This window comes from Zootoca vivipara, chromosome 16 (genome assembly GCF_963506605.1).
Source record: "Zootoca vivipara chromosome 16, rZooViv1.1, whole genome shotgun sequence".
NCBI lineage: Eukaryota > Metazoa > Chordata > Lepidosauria > Squamata > Lacertidae > Zootoca > Zootoca vivipara.
Window position 1 is genome coordinate 20828856 of NC_083291.1, and position 19948 is coordinate 20848803.

Sequence of the window (19948 nt, forward strand, 5' to 3'; positions counted from 1 at the left end):
AATGAAACACAGGAGTCTAGGCAGAAAGGATTCAGTGACTTTACTAAAAAGATTATCATGTTGGCTGCTGCTCGATCTCTGCACAGGAGTGATTCATAAGGCTGTACTGCTCATCTCTCTCTCCTTGGAAATCAATAGTACCGTAGTTTAAGGTTGGAAGTCTAAAGCATATGTATTTCCATGTAAATACCGGTACATTGGAGTGAAAGCCAAGGAACTCTGGGGAAAATGTGCTGTGGCCTTACTAAAATAAAGCAGTGTTTCTCAACCTTTTTTGGGCCACGGCACACTTGTTCCGTGAAAAAAATCACGAGGCACACCACCATTAAAAAAGTTAAAAAATTTAACTCTGTGACGCCCTATATTATAAATATGACTGTAAGAAACACTTGCCAAATATTGCTTTCCGGCGGGTCAGTGTTGTTCATTGGCAGCCGCCAGGCTCGTTTGCACTGAGCTTTGGGAAAGAGGAGGAGAAATATTGCTTTCCGGCGGGTCAGTGCTGGCTATTGGTGGCCGCCAGGCACATGACAATGCAAATCGCCCTTCTCGTCGCCGCACGTCGCGGCACACCAGCCAGCGTCTCGCGGCACACTAGTGTGCCGCGGAACAGCGATTGAGAAACGCTGAAATAAAGCATTCATTTTTTTAAAAAAATGTTTTTATTGAAAAGTTTCGACATAAAATACAATAAGAATCAAGCTAGCCTACAGAACAAGAATATTTAAAAGCCAAAAGATAAAAAGCATGAGGGAAAAAGAAAGAGAAAAAAATATCTATAAGGCCATTTTCCATATTTATATCATGTCTATATTGTCATTTATCCCTATGCAGAGAGAACAAAATAAAAAAATCCTTCTAGTAGCACCTTAGAGACCAACTAAGTTTGTCATAGGTACGAGCTTTCGTGTGCATGCACACTTCTTCAGATACACTGAAACAGAAGCCACCAGACCCTTATGTATAGGAGTTTACCACTCCTATCAGCCAATCACCCATTCCCACCACCCTTCTGAGTAATACCCCTCCCCAGCTTTTGACTATACATAAGGGTCTGGTGACTTCCGTTTCAGTGTATCTGAAGAAGTGTGCATGCACACGAAAGCTCATACCTATGTCAAACTTAGTTGGTCTCTAAGGTGCTACTGGAAGGATTTTTTAAATTTTGTTTTGACTACGTCAGACCAACACGGCTACCTACCTGCAACCTATGCAGAGAGGTAGACCTTCCCATCTTCTACATGGGAGGCTGCTTTTTCTCCCAGCCTCTCACCCTGGGAGATCTTTTCTACCCTACAGGGACACACACACCCTTCCAACTGTCCCCTGCCTATGTGTGTCCTCCTCAGTCCAAGGAAAGGACTTCTTCCCCCCACCCCCCAAAAAGCTTTTTATAAATGTTTCCAATACAAAACAATAAAGCATTTAAGGGAACCAAAGAGAGATTATTTACTGACTGACCCTACGCAACTGTTTTTGTTTTAAGAAAATGCTACTTTGGACTTCCGAGGTTGAGCGTATCCATCTTCCCTTCTCTCTTCATGGAGTTCACTCAGCTTAGGGTAGATGATGAATAGAATAGATGACCCCGGGCAAAATGTTCCTATAGTGCCAACTGTCATGGAATAGGAAAAAAGAACAGAGCAGATTGTTACTTCTGGGCTAAATGCACCAGAATAATGAAAGATCGGTGTGTGTGTGTGTGTGTGTGTGTGTGTGTGTGTGTGTGTGTATTTTCACAGTGTGGTTTTCCGCAGGGAAAAGCAGCAGAACAAGAAGAAGAAGTATGGATTAGCCTGTGGTGTTCAAAGGCTAAACAGAGTGAATTCCGTGCTGGGTCACAGCAGAAGAATCCGTATGTCACATTTTCAAAAGAAATTGGTGGGCCCAGGGCGGAAAGAATCAATGTGGTACTTTACCTTTTTCCTTAGTTTTAATCCCATCACAAAGGCTCCGTACAAGGTGCTCTTGAAAACGAGAAGAATATACACCAGTTTCCCGAGATTGGCTTCCGTGAGATACGACTCTAAAAATCAAGGGTGGGGAAAGAAATGTGAATGGTCACAAGGTCACCTACTGCCTCAGACGGTGGAGGTAGAACATGGCCATTATCACTACAATTCCCATCAACCTTGACTACTAGTCCTGCTAGCTGTGGATGGTGGGAATTGTAGTCCAAAAACAGCTGGAGGCCCAAGTTTGGGAAACCCTGGTCAAAAGTCATCCAAGCTGGTAGCCATCACCACATCTTGTGGCAGCAAATTCCACAGTTTAACTCCTCCCCACACAATATATATAAAGGTAAAAATAAAGGGACCCCTGACCGTTAGGTCCAGTCGTGACCGACTCTGGGGTTGCGGCGCTCATCTCGCGTTATTGGCCGAGGGAACCGGCGTACAGCTTCCAGGTCATGTGGCCAGCATGACAAAGCCACTTCTGGCGAAACAGAGCAGCACACGGAAACACCATTTACCTTCCCACTGTAGCGGTACCTATTTATCTACTTGCACTTTGACATGCTTTCAAACTGCTAGGTTGGCAGGAGCTGGGACAGAGCAACGGGAGCTCACCCCATCGCAGGGATTCGAACCGCCGACCTTCTGATCGGCAAGCCCTAGGCTCTGTGGTTTAACCCACAGCGCCACCCGCGTCCCTATTATATAGATTTGTACGAATAGTACCTAATAAACCACACACCCCCTAAGAAATATTCCATACTACAATGGATTTTTATACATGATTTTCCCTAATTGAGGCATTTTTGGGTGCCCTTTCCCATAAGGTATGCTTCCTTTGTGTGTGCCTTTTTTGGATGGAGAACATCAACATAAAATTCAGAAAAGTGTGACAGCTGCATTTCTGTTTGCGTGCTGGTTCAGGAAAATCTTCCTTGAGTTTGAGATGATCTTGGGCACTTAAAGGAATCTGGGAAGTACCCATTCTAGGGCTGTTCAGTCTAGAGCTACCTGACTCACAACCATATGTTTCGCTTGTTTATGGAAGCAATCAAATATAAGGGGGCAGAAATTTAGATAAAGTTCAGATAAAGCTTGGCCAGCTTCAAGGAAAGTCATTCATAGGAGTGGGAACCAATGGATAACTGCTCATGTCTGTGCACCAGCTTATATTCAGACAGCACAAATTCCAGGGTTACATATTAAAACAGCACACAAGGCTCTGCATGAAGTAAGCAACCAACCCGGAGAACAATTATTGGCAATTCCTATTCGTGTAGCTTTGGACTGGAGGAACGGAGGTTATTAGATGAACAGATCTGTCAATGGGCAAAGAAACATGGATCAAAATGCAAACATCTCCCTATCCACAGTTGCTGCGCTAATATTGTACCCCATCCAGGATCAGGGTCAAAACCGAGGGTTCCGACTGGGGTCGAAGCCTTCTGAAAAGGACTTGGGAGCAGGTGCTTTCTTGCAGCTTCTAGGGCCATTTTGGAAACAGCAGGGGAGGTCTACGGAGGTCAGCTTGGAACATCCCCAAGCCTTGCTACACCTGTCTTCCCTGTTTATTCCTGAAGAATGGGGCTATTATTATTCTCTCGCGGTGCTGGAGGCCATGCAACGAGAGCTACAAGCAATCAACAGTTGCCCCTAGGATTTTGCTTCATCTGCTCTGAGACTTATGCTGGGGGTTGGGGTAGCAATATTGCGTTCCCTTCACCATATTGGAAGCCCAGGAAGATGACACACCTGTATGGGTGCCCTGGAGGCTATCAGTAGGTGAGATGAGGTTTATCATGGACTGGTTGCGCCAAAATGTTTTGGAGCAGAATCAAGAGGTCCCCCTGCTGCCCAGTCACACTGAACTCAGAAGTAATCAAACCTACACAGGTATCCTCCTGTCTTCATGTACAGATCGTCATCCTCCCTATACAGGAAGTTGTATACACTGAAGTCAACGGGACTTAATTCTGACCATGTTTATTGCAAGGGCTGTTAGGTAGGAGACCAGATATCGGTTGGCAGAAGGACTGGTAGGGCATCTGATACATAGCTCCCAAGGTTCAAACCTTGGCATCTCTAGGTAGGGCTGCGAGAGACCTTTGCAGAAATCCTGTACAGTTGCTGCCAGCCAGTGCTGACAAACTGAGCTAGATGAGTCAATGGCCTGGCTCGGTATAAGGGAGGTATCTTGTGTTTTTATTTCCAACGAAATTCAAGCACTGAAACCACAAGGTAATTTTGGCTTACCTCTTGCAGCCTTGCTGCCGCCTCCACAATCTGAAAGCGGAAGGGGGAGAAGACACATTAGCTATCCTTAAAGCTGGAAAAACTGAGACAGGGAAAGTGACAGGTGGGTTGGTGGGGTAGGGTAACATTTCCAAAGCAAGGTTTAAAAACTCAATTGTGCATGTACTTCTCCTGAATGTCCCCAGAAGTTGTGTGTAAAAAAAGAAGGGAGGGGAAAATAATGAGCAATATATTAATAGCAAAATGATCTTTGCCAAAAAGAAGAAGAAGCAGGAATAGACTGTTCCTTGCATATTGGCATCAGAAGATTTGGCTAGGTGCGAAAAGCGCCACAATTTCTCGTGCGCATTTAGGGAAACTACATGCTATTTGGAAATCTATAGACAAGCTTCCATTGAGGATCAGTTTGTAGAATAAGACAAATGCAATGAAAGGAGTTCACCGACAGAAGTTTGAATATGATAGAACACATTACAGTGGAACCTCGGTTTATGAACACCTCGGTTTACTAATTTTCGGTTTACGAACGCCGCGGACCCATCTGGAACGGATTAATTCACTTTCCATTACTTTCAATGGGAAAGTTCGCTTCAGTTTAAGTACTCTGTGGACCACCTGGAACAGATTAATCCACTTTCCATTAGTTTCAATGGGAAAGTTTGCTTCAGTTTATGAACGCTTCAGTTTATGAACAGACTTCCGGAACCAATTGTGTTCATAAACCGAGGTACCACTGTACTAGGAAAATGTATTAGAGATGAGGAATGGTTTGCAGTCAATTGGATCTGGGAGCATTTTGCCCATGTAAATAAAACTTTTTTAAAAAATGTGACCAGGGCTGTGTATAGTGCAAAACTATGGGAAACATAGAGAACGTGGTGGCTTATGGTAGATTTCACCTTCCTGAGAATCTGAGCTCCCTAGTCTTTAGGGCAGTCTTTGCTAACCTGCTTTTCACTTACCTGCACCATTTATGTCATCCTCATAGTCTGTGGATCCTTCTGTACCGTGGAAACTGACTCTGCACACAAACTTATTATCTGAATTCTGCCACTCTTCCTTGGTGATTCTTAAACGACTGGTCATTGAATAGCGCTCCATGCTGTTGTCATATACTGGGTCTTCTGTCTTTACCCCAGCTGTTCTCGTCTTGTTATTCACAGTCCAGCTCAGGGCGACATGATCTGGGTAGAAATCGGTGACTAAACACACAATAGTGGCTTTCTCCTTTTCATCAACCTCCTGCTTGGGTGGGGCAAATACGGTCACTTGAGGGGGGCTGACATCTTGGTCAGGTCCTGGAAGAGAAAGGAACAAACACATGATATAGAGAGATGATATACCTCCTTGACCTTGGGTTGGCTAGGCTATTTTGCCACTTGACGACATCACTTTCAACTTGCATGCATGAATGGGCTGTTGTGGATTTCACTTCCCCCTTGATGTCGCCTGAAACTAGGGATGTGCAAATCGGTCCCCCAGTTCCCCCATTTTTCCAATCTTATGTTAACTTTTCCACATTTCGGCATCCGCTTGCGATTTATTTTAAAGCAAGCGTCAAAAATCCCAACTCTAAATAGACACATGTGTGCACATTGTTGCCTGCTACACAAAACTTTTCCTTAATAGAATGCATGGTTGTATGTTGTTTTTTATGCACACTTTGGCTGGAGAGCTGCATTGCAAAATTCGGAGAAGGGCAAATTTCGAAAGGTGTCTGTGTTTCAGTTCTCATATTGTTTCAGAAAGGGCAAAGTAGGTAGAATTGCCTTCAAAGGCAAGCTGCATAGAATTTATCGCCCAACTCTATGAAACGCAGCACTTTTTAATGGTGTGAGTTCACAAAGTCAGCTGCTCATCATCGTGTGTTGAGGAATCAAGTAATGAGAGGATCAAGAGGTAGGGACTGGGGGTGAAATTCAATGAAGTTTGCATTTAAAGGCGAACCTGCCAAATTCACACTTTCTGAAACATGATGTGAATTAAAACACACATCAGCCTTCAAAACCCACACTTCTGTGAATTCTGCAATGCAGTTCTTCAGCCTGGTGATCTGTGCAAAAATACTAACATAAAGTGTGCATGGAAATGCATATATTATATCATATTCACCAGAGTTTGGGTTTACTGCAGCTTCCTGTTGAGTGCCCGTCCGTGGCTAACCATAATGTGTGAAATGGCTCTTACAACCTTCCTGCATACAACACTTGTGTATAAAACCCGAGCCAGGGCTTATATTGAATTCTGCGCCCACCTGCTGTACAAGGAGGCCACAAATATTGATTCTTAATTCTTGTTGGGAGATCAGTGCCTGCTTTGAACATGTAGAGCATACATTATGGATAGAGATTGGCCCTATTCTTTGAAAGGGGCGATTATGGCCACACAAACTTTGTTCCATCAAGAGCTACTAAAGAACTTAGGCAGAGCTCTCTCCTCCTAACCAAGACCCCTCAGTTCCTTTTAATTGGTTATGCCAGGAGGATGAACTTTGAGCTAAGGGCTTTCCATACGTCTGGAGACAGCTCAAAGAGCCAATCCGAGTATGTGGTGTATGGGGTTCTGTAGACAAATAATGGCCAGCATTATTATTTATATTGTATTCTCTCTAAATCCAGAAATGACTACTTAGGAAATGTACAGCACAATGCTATGCACATTTAATCAGAAGTAAGTCCTCCCCCCCCTTTTTTTTAAAAGTCCCATTTAGCTCAGTGGAACTTACACCCAACCGAGTGTGCATGTGTTTAAAGGAGTAAAAGGCTCTAAATCAGGATTTCCCAAACTTGGGTCTTCAGCTGCTTTTGGACTACAACTCCCATCATCCCTAGCTAGCAGAACCAGTAGTCAGGGATGATGGGAATTGTAGTCCAAAAGCAGCTGGATATCCAAGTTTGGGAAACCTTGCTCTAAATCAGGCATCCCCAAACTGCGGCCCTCCAGATGTTTTTGGCCGACAACTCCCATGATCCCTAGCTAACAGGACCAGTGTTCGGGGAAGATGGGAATTGTAGTCCAAAACATCTGGAGGGCCGAAGTTTGGGGGTGCCTGTTTTAGACCACTGTTTCCCAACGTTGGGTCTTCAGCTCTTTTTGGACTACAACTCCCATCACCCCTAGCTAGCAAGACTAGCTAGTCAGGGATGATGGGAATTGTAGTCCAAAATACAGCTGGAGACCCAAGGTTGGGAAACACTGTTTTAGATGGGCATGTAGAAATTGGGTCATTTGCTTAGCAAACGTCTCCTTTAAGAAAATAAGCAAGCAAGGCATTCATGCGCACAACAGGATGTGGCTTGACATTTGCTTGTCCAAATCATCTAGAGCAGGCATCCTCAAACTTCGGCCCTCCAGATGTTTTGGACTACAATTCCCATCTTCCCCGACTACTGGTCCTGTTAGCTAGGGATCATGGGAGTTGTAGGCCAAAACATCTGGAGGGCCACAGTTTGGGGATGCCTGATCTAGAAGGCCGAAGTTTGGGGATGCCTGCTCTAAATGATGAGTGAGCATTAATGCTTTGTTTTCCGTTTCAGGTTGGATGGCTTAAATCTTTCAAACAAAACGACTAGATCCTACCATTATGGTTATGGCTGCAATAATGCTACCCACACCAATGCCAAGATTGAGCAGACCATCCAAGTTAAAAAGCAGCAATGCAATGCAATGTGGAGCGGACAACTCCTTTGCACCAATTCTCTTCACAAGCCTCTCTCTCTGTGTGTGTGTGTGCGCGTGCGCGTGTGTGTGTGCCCATGTGGACCTAGTCATAACACTGTCCATTTTAAAGACTAATTTTGCTAATATTAAAAAGCTTCATATATTATTGAAGGGAGGAGAACAGACCTCCTATTTGTGGGAGGGAAAATATTTCACAGGATGGTTTCAGAGTTTCCAATATTCCCAGTTTTGCCATTTTTAAGCCATAAAAATAATAGTGTGCAAGGGGGGGGATAAGAAATACTTGACTTTAGTCCACATTTTCTCCATTTTTCTTGCTCCTGATAACATTGTGAAACAAGAATTTTACTCCTCCCCCCACCGCTCATAATTGCCTCTGTTGAAACAGAACCTGCGAATGTTTGAAACAAGCTTTTAAAAGCCAGCAAATTGCATAAGATGCAAAAGTTAGATGAGCAAGCACATCACAAACGCCAGCCCCTCTTTCAAATTACTTACCAGTGCTCTGAAAATAAGCAGGTGCTCTAATCAGTCTCCAGCTAGATTCATGTGCCTATGCATGGCTACTAAGAAATTCACCTTCTTTCAGTAGGACTTGAAATGGGACACAGAATATTAGTATAAAGTCCAAACCTTGTACCCCTGTCCTCTACACATACAAACAGGCAAATGTTCCACCAGAACCACCAACTTACAGCCAAGACCGTACCTAAGACAGTGAGTCTCGTTCCACGTCCAAAATGAAGTTGATTTGCAGAGCACACAGGTATAAGGCACTACGAAAATCATTTGTCTTCTCTAGGCAGCAAGCCAGTGCTTTTTTTACCTGGGGGGACGCAGACCCCTAAACATTTTGTGAATCTTTGTACTTTTGTCCATTTACTGTATTTTCCCCCAATTTGAACTATAAAATTGAGTCAAAATGAGAGTACCCCTAAACTTTTTTTAAAGAAAAAAAAAGCACCGCACCAAACTATCGTTTAGATCTATCTTTGCCATGCAAGTTCACACTCAAAACTGCATTTCTACAGCAGACTATTTGGGTTCTACTTAAATATGTTTTGGATAGCTGGTGAACTGGAAAAAGGGGGGAGACAAGTGGAGACGCCAGGACCCCACCTGACCTCTTAAGTGGGGAGGGGGCACCTATTGGTCCCCTGAATTGTCAACTCTGGAGGAGTGGGTATTAAGTGAGATGGTGGTTAAAGGCAAACCTACCAAACGTTCTGAAAGAAGATGTGAACCAAAGCACAACCATCCTTTGAATTTTGAGCTTCCCCGAATTTTGAAATGCATTTCTCTCTTTTTAATTAAACATCAAACTATATCTAATACACATTTCCTCTATTCCGTTTATTGTCATTCTCAATCCGCTGCCCATCATTCAAATTCTGCCAGCCACTTCATTTTACTATAGTTCTTTCTCAAATGTTCCATAACGGGTTTCCAGTCTTCAGTTTTAAAAAGTGGGGGACGTTGGTCCCCCTCTCTTGCCTCCCAGTTCTCTAGCTGAGTAACATGTACAAAGCGGCTAGGATAACATGTGCATAAAATGCACATATTAGTGAAAGCTAATCTACAAACATGCATTATAGTGGGCAAACTTGCTTTGCGAAAATGTATATATTAATACAGTGGTACCTCGGTTTATGAACACAATTGGTTCCGGAAGTCTGTTCATAAACTGAAATGTTCATAAACTGAAGCGAACTTTCCCATTGAAAGTAATGGAAAGAGGATTAATCCGTTCCAGACGGGTCTGCGGAGTACTCAACCTGAAACGTACTTAACCCGAAGCATGGGTGTAATTGGTTCCGGAAGTCTGTTCATAAACTGAAGCGAACTTTCCCATTGAAAGTAATGGAAAGTGAATTAATCTGTTCCAGATGGGTCCGCGGCATTTGTAAACCGAAAATTCGTAAACCGAGGTGTTTATAAACCGAGGTTCCACTGTATTACAATTCTGGTGAATTTTCATGAGGGTTTTTAAAAAAGAAAGAAACTGATATGGGAACCTGAACTTAAGTGTAAAAATGGCAAATGGAGAGAAACAAAAATGGATATATTCTCCTATCCCTAGTTGTGGTTGTGAGAATTGCCACACCAGCAGTCCTTTTTAGGGCTGATCTGTATGTACCACCACCCCTTCCAGGTGTCAAAAGGATTTTCAGTGAAAACAAGTAGTTCTGGAGGAGGTAAAGTTTCAGGGTCAACAAATTCTGTAGTCCTTTGACCTACCTCTTAGGTAGCGAACGTGTGTTTGGGGTATACCACTTTTAGACTGGGGGTGAGGGGTTCTCATTACTAAAGCCTGCTCTGGTGAAGGTGGAAACACATTTGTCAGACAGAAATCGGGGCTACAAGTACTCTAAGACCTGAAACACGAAAAGTTTCAAGTCAAAGAAATTCAGTCGTGTGAGCCCCCACCTGCAATATGAAATAGGGCAACCATATATACTTCTAGGGTTGCCAGACTCAATAGAGGACAGGACTTCTGTGCCTTTAATTGCCCTGCTCTCTTTTGAGTCTGGAAACCTTAAAGAGAAACCAGCAGACCCTTTGGCTTGGAAATTAAACAAAGGGTCTGCTGGTTTCTCTTTAAGGTTTCCAGACTCAAAAGAGAGCAGTGCAATTAAAGGCACAGAAGTCCTGTCCTCTATTGAGTCTGGCAACCCTATATACTTTTACCACCTTGAGAACTAGGCCAATGTGGAACTCCAGAAGAAGCCGTTGACCCTACAACTAGTTTTCCTCCTCCAGATACTACAATTAGTGTGGTGTAGAAATCCAGTGAGGTGTCGTGGTTAGATGGTTGCTCGACAAGCATCTGGGAGACCAGGGCTGAAATCCTTACTCGGCCACATGAAACCCACTGGGCGACCTTGGACCCATCTCAGTCTCTCCGCCTAACCTTAACTCACAGGGTGCTGTGAGGATAAAATTGGGTTGTGGTGGGAGAATCATGTATACCACATTGAGCTTCTTGCAAGAAAGGGAGGCTATAAATGCAACAATGATAGCTGTTGAGCCTGAAACTAGGAGTTAAATGGTTATGCATTCATGGTTAAATGGCTCTCCTCAAGGAGCCCTGTTTCCTGCAGGATTCCAGCAGCTGTGGAGGGCTGTGTGCCTGTAGCCAATGTGGTCGCCCCCCAAAAATTATCCATTTCAGAAGAAGGGTTTGCTTCAGGACTGCATTTACATCTCCACCCACCTACCCCTGCTGCAACCCCAGTAATTATCATCTCTCCCAGCTGCTGCTGTCTGCATTTTAAAATGCCTGCATGCTAAATGCAGAGACACCCTTAACACCACATCTCACTTGGCCCTAATTCTGCCCATGTTCAGGAAACATTTTTCTTTGTCCTTTCTTCATATCCACCAGAGTTAAGTCCTGCTGCCAAAACCAGATCTCAGAGCTCAGCCGAGGTACAAGTGCCCTCTCCTGATATATTTTTTGTAGAGGTTTTTTTTTTTTAGCCAATGCTTTCTCAGTAGGGTTGCCAGACTCAATAGAGGACAGGACTTCTGTGCCTTTTAATTGCCCTGCTCTCTTTTGAGTCTGGAAACCTTAAAGAGAAACCAGCTGTTTAATTTCCAAGCAAAGGGTCTGCTGGTTTCTCTTTAAGGTTTCCAGACTCAAAAGAGAGCAGGGCAATTAAAGGCACAGAAGTCCTGTCCTCTATTGAGTCTGGCAATCCTATTTCTCAGGTTCAAATCCATGCAATCCCTGGTTCAAATCCCACATCAGCCATGAACTCATGGGTGCTCTTAAACTATAAGCTATAATAATTTTGATTCTGTTGTTATTCTCACATGGGACCTTTTTCCTGAATGGGTTTGTATAGTACTTTGAACTGTGGCCACCATGCATTTTGCTGTTTTCGTTCCCCTGTGCTCCCCGCCTGCTGCCTCCCTGGTTCCTTTTAAGAGTAGATATTCTGACACTCAACCTGGAGATCTTAGAGATGCCAGCGTTTTACTTTCACGCACAATCTGGCCAGAGCTGAGTGGCCCCTTTAAGATTCAGCGGAAGAGTTAAGCCTGTGCACCAGTCCTTCTTACTGAAATCAATGGGACCAGTTAAAGGAACTGGGTGCTAATTATATAGTTTTACATGCCTTGCAACCTCCGGCAAGTTTCTTGCCTACCGTTCCAGCCACTGAGCGAACCCAAAATGACAGCCAATCCCAACATTCATTTAAAGGCTCCCACTCGTCCTCAAAAACATTAGTGTTTCTGACTACAATCCCTCAGCAACTCCCCCCAAAAGCGTGCTTTAAATCTCACCTATTTAAATGTTACAATGCAAAACAAAAAAACAAAAACCTTTGCCCAAATCATTTATGGCTTTCCAAGTCCCTGCATTCTGTAGATTAGTTCAGCTGAGGTTTGCATCAATTGCACAAAGACATTTTTAATTTATTTGCTTCTGCTTTCTCTCGTTCTGCCAACCCTGCGGCAAGACTTCCTTGCACCCACCGTTCATGTGTTTCTTACCTAGTACAGTGAGCCGCGTTCCTTGTCCGAAATGCAGCTTTTCAGCAGTACACGGCATCATGTTCCTGTAGGCAAACCTTTACTAAAGAGCTAAAGGCACCTGGCCTCCCAACATCACGCAGGTGAGGACAGGGAGAGGTTTGTGTGTTTGTCATGCCTGTTCCCACTCCTGGGCTGCCTCCCCTGTTTCCCACATCTTAAGGCTCCAGCTTTGCCTGCTTGAATTTGTGTGCTTGGCTCCACATTAGGCATTTGCCTTACAGAGTCTGGTGAAGCCAGACATGCTAATAAACTGAGGTTGGAACTAGGTCGGTGGAGTTTCCCAAAGTGCTTGAAACTGACCACCTGGGACAGAGGGGGCTTTGCAGAGGGTGAAAAAAAGACCTAGAAGTCAAAAGGTGGTCGAAAGGAGCCTAGGTTGTGGGAAAGAATGCGGAGTTTCACTTCTAAAACAATTCTTTCTTTACTTTCTTTCACTTACACTTATGGGAATCCGGTTTGGGGACAATGGCAACTTTATACGCTCCTCAAGGGCTCAATAAACAGAGATTTGGGAAATCCCGGAGGAAGCACAAGACACACACACACCTTTCCATTTTCTCTGGTAGTGTTAAGATGATGAGAACCAACAAATGATAGGCAGTGTTCTCTAGTGGTTAGAATGCCCATCTTGGAATCAGCCATGAAACTCATTTGGGGGGGCCTTGGCTCAGACGCTCTCTCTGTCTAGTCTACCTCACAAGGCTGTTGTGGGGAGAAAATGGAGGAGGGCAAGCAATGAGAGAGGACTAGAGATGCTGCCTCGAGTGCCTTGCAGAAAGAGAGGGGTGGAAACAAAATAATCAGACGATGCCATTGCCCAGAATTGTCACTCCTGTAAAATTTACCATACGAAATGTTAAATGTGAGCAGATATCTGAAGTGCTTTTGCAGCCCTTAAAATGAGCCACTATTTTAATTCCACTCCCCACGTTGCAAACTCCTTCTGCTTACCTAAAACAGTCAGTCGAGTTCCTTGGCCGAAGATCAGCGGGTAATTGTAGCACAGTGTGAAACCGTTATCACCAAAGAGGGAATATCTCTCCTCAAAGAACACCACCTGCGCAGGCTACCGCTTTGCCCTTAACTTTTTAATTTGGCTGCCTGCTGTTGGGAAAAGCCTCTGTTCTAACAAACATCTGCAAGTCACAGGTTCCCCAAACTTGCTCCACAGCTTCCCAGATATTGCCTTGCCCTAGATTAGACTATGTATCATCCAGACAGACTAGTATTGTCTAGGCTTTCCCAACCTTCTGCCCTCCAGATGTTTGGGACTACAGCTCCCATCATGCCTACTGGACATGCTGGCCGGGGTGAATAGCTGCTAGAGTGTAGAACATCTGGATGGCACCAGGTTGAGAGACAGCTGTCCTGGTATATACACTAGCATGGCCAAATGTAACCCATGAACCAGGTGATCGCAGGTATGGGCAGCCACAGTTCCCTTCTTTCCAGTGCTTGTATTTCTAAATACCATGATCATGCTATTTACTCCTAATCAATGACTGCCTTGTTTATGTAGATGAGGAGGGCTTCTGCAAAATGTGCAGGTTCTGATCATATTCATCCTCTGTGGTTTGGAGTAGATGGCAGAGCATGAGGCTCTTAATTTCAGGGTCATGGGTTCGAGCCCCACATTGGGCAAAAAGATTCCTGCCTTGCAGGGGGTGGACTAGATGACCCTCATGGACCCTTCCTACTCTATGTTTCTATGACACATCAGCCCAGCTAACACATTTATATTTCCTGCTTCTGTCTCTGTCTTCTCTCCCCCTGGACTTTAAGAGATTTGCCTTTTACTCTCTCCTTCTTTGTCAGCTTCTCAAATTGAATGTGCAATGGATCGCCTGTGGCTACCTTTGAGCCCTCAGTACATTTTTGGGCAAACCAATTCCTAATTTTTTGTTTGTTTGTTTGTTTAACAAAGCTCTCTTCTCTGTCTGGGACAGCTATGGAGTCAGTGTTTGGAGCCAAATTGCTTGTTAGAAGGAGGCGGCTTCCAACCCGTCAGCCAATTTGTGCCGTGCAATAATATATCTAGTTTTGTTAAGATAGCAATGTGGAACTCGAAGGAACGTTAGATTGACCCCTTTTCAGTACAGAAGTTTGTGAGAAGGTTCATTTCCTTACCTAAAACAGTCAGCTTGGTCCCTGCTCCAAAGTGCAACGGAACAGTGTTTGCACAGCCAACTAGCTCATGAAATAACCCCACTTTGATTGCCCACAGGGTAATCCTCTGTCTGCTACAGTTGGAAAGCTGCTCTGTCAAAGTTCCTCCTCTCTGCCACTACTTCATAACTTACCCAGTGCTGATAAGACATGAAAAGAAATGAGGCTTTCTGTTGGAAGGCAGAGACATTTGTTTCCTCCTGATCTGTCACAGAAATTAATTGCAGAGCACACTTTATCTAAGGCATCTGTTTCTTGTCAACATCTCCCCCTCTGCCCTTTAATTCCTTGGAGGCTCCAGGACAACGATAGATGAGCTGATAGAGTCACCTGCATGCTCTCTGAGCGTGAAATCTGCTACTACATTAGGATTGTGATTATTTGCATGTGTGTGAATGGGACTTTAAGGACCTAACACCCCCAGACAGAATTTTCATACCGTTTCATTCCATCCCATAGAATGCTCCCACGGCTTCGCATGCAATACCTCTCGGGGAAATTATCTCACAAATTCAGGGCCGAGGTTGATGAGATATCAGCAGAGATCCATGAAATGGGTCACCACTGATTCCTTCTAGGGCGGCCACATGTCTATTTTCAGGGCTGTTTGAGGACAGTCTTGTGTCTGAAGGTATCTTATATCTGAGGGCTGTCCAATGATGCAAACTTATTTATAAATTTGCATCTATACATATAAAATTCCAAGCAAGTTGGCATCCTCTTTTCGTCATCCCTTCGGGCGATGGATCTGACCACCCAAAGTCTCTATAAAGCAGGGAGAGGTGGGTGAAGATATGGTATAAAGCTGCTGTTGGACTACAACTCCCATCATCCTTAGCTAGCAGGACTTGTGGTCAAGGATGGCGGGAATTGTAGTCCAAAAACAGCTGGAAAATTTGGGAACCCCAGATATAAAGCATGGTTTGGCAGTCAGGAATGAAAACTTCCATCCAGAGCTTTCCCCCACACTTTTATTTTGTCTCTGAAATCAGTTCTCTCCAAGAACATCTCTCCCAGTGGAGCTTCATGAATGGAAATAATCTCTTTTTTGGGGGGGAACCAGCTGGAAAGAAGCAGTTTCATGGAGGGAGCATGGACAAAGGAAGGATTCAAGCCCCCCCTTCTTTAAACCTCCCCCAGCTTTATAGAAAAATCAGCACAACTTGGGGTGGGGAACATTTAGTCCTCCAGATGTTGCCAGGCTACAAATCCCATCATTTCTGACCACTGTCCAAGCTCGCTGGTGCCAATGGGAACTGTAGTTCAACAATTTCCCTCGCTTTATCACATCCAACCTTCAGTAATCAGGTGCTAAGACACCAATGATGCACAGATGTGGAGAGTTATTCCTTGCAGAGAATGAAAAGACCTCCCTTGGATGGAGGTCTATTTAGCCAGTCTGTTCCTGCACTGAAATGGTTCGTTGGAGACTTGCCACAGACATTTTGCTTCAAACAGCCTTGGAATGTAAGAGTTCCTCCTCAGGCAAAACACCTGTGGAGTTTTGAAGGGAGCCAAATAGGTGTGAATAAGATTAGCTGAAACTCTTTCTCTCCTTCCAACCTAAGTAGTCCCCAAACTTCTCCTGGAGCAAAATTGCCAGTGAATTTGGAGATTGCTCCTAAGGCAAAAACATCTAGTGCTTCTCAGGGGAATCCAAAATAAGTCTTGATTACTAACAAATTTTCTTGGTAGGTGTGCTGATTCACAACATCCCCATTTCATTTTAGGGAACAGTTTAAAAAGGACCTACAACCCAGACCCCATTGCTTTTACAAACCTCTGTCACAATTAGCCAATTCCAATACAAAAATGAAACAATTCACCATGGATTTTCTTACCAAGTACTGTGAGTCGAGTGCCCTTCCCAAAGTAAGCTTCATAGTACACAGTGACAAAACCATCACCTAAAAATAATGGCGTTTCCTAACATAGATGCTGCCTCTCTCTCCTTTTTCTGACCTGCCTGGCTCAACAATTGCCAGCCAAAAAATGAACGAGGGGTGGGAAGGCCCATCCTAAGCTCCTCCGGCACAACTGTATTTCCTGACCATGACCCTTGCAGAATGAAATTGCAACCTCTCTGTTCACGTATGTCCATTGCTTGATTCAGATTAAGATGCCTCTTCCTTCCTACTCCCATTTTTAGGTTCAATCCTAAGAATATCAATATCTCACTTGGTAGATCATGAGACTCTTAATCTCAGGGTCATGGGTTCAAGCCCTACCTTGGGTAAAAAAAATATCCTGCATTGCAGGGGGTTGGACTAGATGACCCACAGGGTCCCTTCCAACTCTACAATTCTATAACTCTGCTTATTTTCTGCATTTGGGAGAGGGGCACATTTTTAGCTTCTTACTAATTGGGATACGGTTGTAGTCTTGGGATAGAGCTCATTAGGATGTTCTCCAAAACAAACATAACTCTTCTCTTGAGCAGGGGATTTTAATTGGGCTTGCACACAGAAAACCTTTCCTGGAGATTGTTTTCCTTACTAGTTTTTACTAACAAACAGAATAAAAAACTCACCTAGAACCGTCAGCCTGGTTCCTTGGCCAAAGTTCAGTGGGGTGTTTGACACAGTGTTAAACAGAGTAACAAGAATAAATTCCCCAGAGAAGTTATCTCTGGTTAAGACAGGGTGATTTAAGAGCTCACAAGTGACTTATCTCATACGGCAAAGATAAAAACAAAACCATGTCAACGGTGTTTTCAGAAAATGATGGGACTTCTTATCTTTAGGTGGGTAAAAAACTCCAGAATACTTCTCTCTACCCTCCCCTGTCTCCAGACCCATTTCATCTCATAGAATTTCATCTTGACCTCCCTCTGTTTCTCCAAGATAACTATGGAAGAAGTGGGAAAGATATCTAGCAAGCTTACCCATGGATCAACCAAGTCCCAGAGGGGCATCTGCATCTTAGGTTTTACTGTAGCAAAAACCAGTCTCGTGGTGGCACTTTAAAGACTAATAGATTTATGGTGTATCATGTGCCTTCATGGATCAGAGCCTGCCTCCGGCAGATGCACAAAAAGTTATCTTCAGTTGGGAGATTTAGGATGTGTGGCCAAGAAGCAAAGGTCAGCTGTAGGGAAAGATGCCAGACAATACTTTTTCCTGTGGCATGTCCCTTTGGCTCCACTCTGCAAACTTTCTTGGTTCCCCTATATATACACCTGCATTTAATTGCACTGCAGTCTGTACCAAGAAAGTCACAGGACTCTTCGTTGCTTGTAAACACCTGTTTGTTCTATTTATATTTTAAGCCAAGACAGTCCACAACACCTATTTTATGTACTGTATAATGTTGTTTGCCCAATAGTGGTCTAGGAAGAGGGGGTGTCTTCAGACCGAAAGGGTCTAAACTACACAAACACACACTTCCAAATAATTGTGCCTTAGTGAGGGTGCTAAGCAATATTCCCTATCCCTGGCAGAACTACAGTTCCCAGGAATGAGGGAATGATTATTACATATTTCAAGTTATGGTTGAAGAAGTACTTACCTAAAACAGTGAGTCGAGTCCCTTTCCCAAAATACAGGATATCGTTGGAACACTGTGTTACCAGGCTTGGTAATATTGCCCATACCTTGCCTCATGAAGTGTTTTGAGAGCAGGGTCTCCAGAATGATACTCCCTCAGGGACAGATTCCTAAAACGAGAAAGAGGGTCACTGTGAGAGAAGACATGATTTAATAAGAGTGAATTCAAACAACTTCTCGTCACAACAACTCGACCACTTAAAAACCTACCTTAAAAACTTGCGGGGGCATTAATTGTGCAGAGAGGTGATTATCGAAATCCACCCTGAACGAGCAACTTAATGGAAGTAGTGAGGATTTTATCCTTTTTTTTGAGCAGATTATAGACTTAGTCAGCCCCATCTTTCACGAGAAATCCAATAAACAGAAGGTCTCTGTGGGTTCTCCTACCCCAGGGTTCTTCAACTGATGGAGCATGATTCAGACCTGGAATTCATGCCAGCAACAGCAACTGGGTCACTCCAGTGGTACCAAACGCCACCTTCTTTTTGTAATTGTTTTTAAGGGGAAAGAGGCATAGAGACATCTAACATCTTTGGGGCCACTTTGGAAGTCTTGTGGGTTAGGAAAGTGGGACAAAAATTCTAGAAATAATAATAATAATAAAATGAACGAATGAATAAAATATGTGGCCAAATATTAAAAGCGGTTCTTCGATTGGAAATAATGGGGGCTCACTCCCAAGTCTGAAATGGCTGTAAAGTTCTGCATTGTTATTATCTGCTGTGAAACCCTGGCTAGAGCCCATTTGTTAAGCAAGGGAGGGTTTTTGTAAAGGCCTCTCGGAGAAATGAATCATTGTGAGCCCCCTGTCCCCACAATGATTTACTCTCATACAGTAATGGCTCCTCCCTGAGTTCCACCACAGACACCAACAGCCAAATGAAGGTTTCAGCCAAGTCAGGGAACAGTGGTAGAGCTGGTGGGAACCGTCAAAGGCATGTAACCAGACGCAGAGTTTCCTTAGGGGGCTCCTCTACTCAGGAAGCCACAGTGACCCGTGTTTCCTCTTCTTCTCCTTATTGCTATGCCAGCTGCCATATATAGTTTATATGGTCTTCAGGGGCGTGTGATGAGTGATGAACTAGAGGTAGAGATTATCTGCCTGCCTTCCTGTTCAGAAAAAAATGAGCTTTTAATTCTAAAGAAAAATTTTACCAGAGAAAAGCTAAAGGATACACTTATGATGTGTAGTGCCGTGGGTCAGAATGCAACTGAGGACTCTCCAGCTCAAATTTTACCTCATGGGCAAAATGGAAATAATAATCCTAGCCAACCCAACAGACAGGTACCCAATCCTTCCAATAAGGATTCCTGAGGGAGCTCTTTAAAGAAGCCAAACACCCAAATTGTTATTAAATGCTCAGCGACGCATGTATACCTGGGTGGAAAATATTTCTTCTATGTGAGATGATTAAAAAATGCAACAATTCTCTCTTAAACCACTTTTATTTAAGGTGGCATCTTATTTCCTATTAGCCAATCCAATCTGATTCTCCGCTTCATGGGGGAGGAGCTAAAATCTTGCACAAGCTCCCTCCTGATTTGTTTTGCTCACATGACTATACCACTTGCGTGAATATATATAATAGCACATGAGTGAACGTCATACAGAGCTACATTTCCTGCCATCAATGAGTAGAAGTTTAAGGAAGGTAATCTTTTTCTGAGGAGGGGGCATGATCCAATATTTTCTATTCATAGTGTGAGTTCTCCAAAGAGTAAAGGCAGTTGTTATATTCTTAGAGCACTAAGGTTGAGTAAGTTTTGACTAAGTGCCCCAATTACATTCCTTTTTTTTCTTAA

The 19948-nt window shown here is 43.7% G+C and overlaps 1 gene segment (V, D, J or C); it reads right to left on the bottom strand.

Moving 5' to 3' along the window:
- Positions 1 to 1018: 1018 nt before the first annotated feature.
- Positions 1019 to 19760, bottom strand: LOC118097931 (T cell receptor beta chain MC.7.G5-like). The segment is given in 6 exon segments: positions 1019 to 1615; positions 1920 to 2026; positions 4209 to 4238; positions 5171 to 5506; positions 12390 to 18252; positions 18353 to 19760. Coding segments are annotated over 5 exon segments (546 nt in total).
- Between the last annotated feature and the right edge of the window lie 188 nt (positions 19761 to 19948).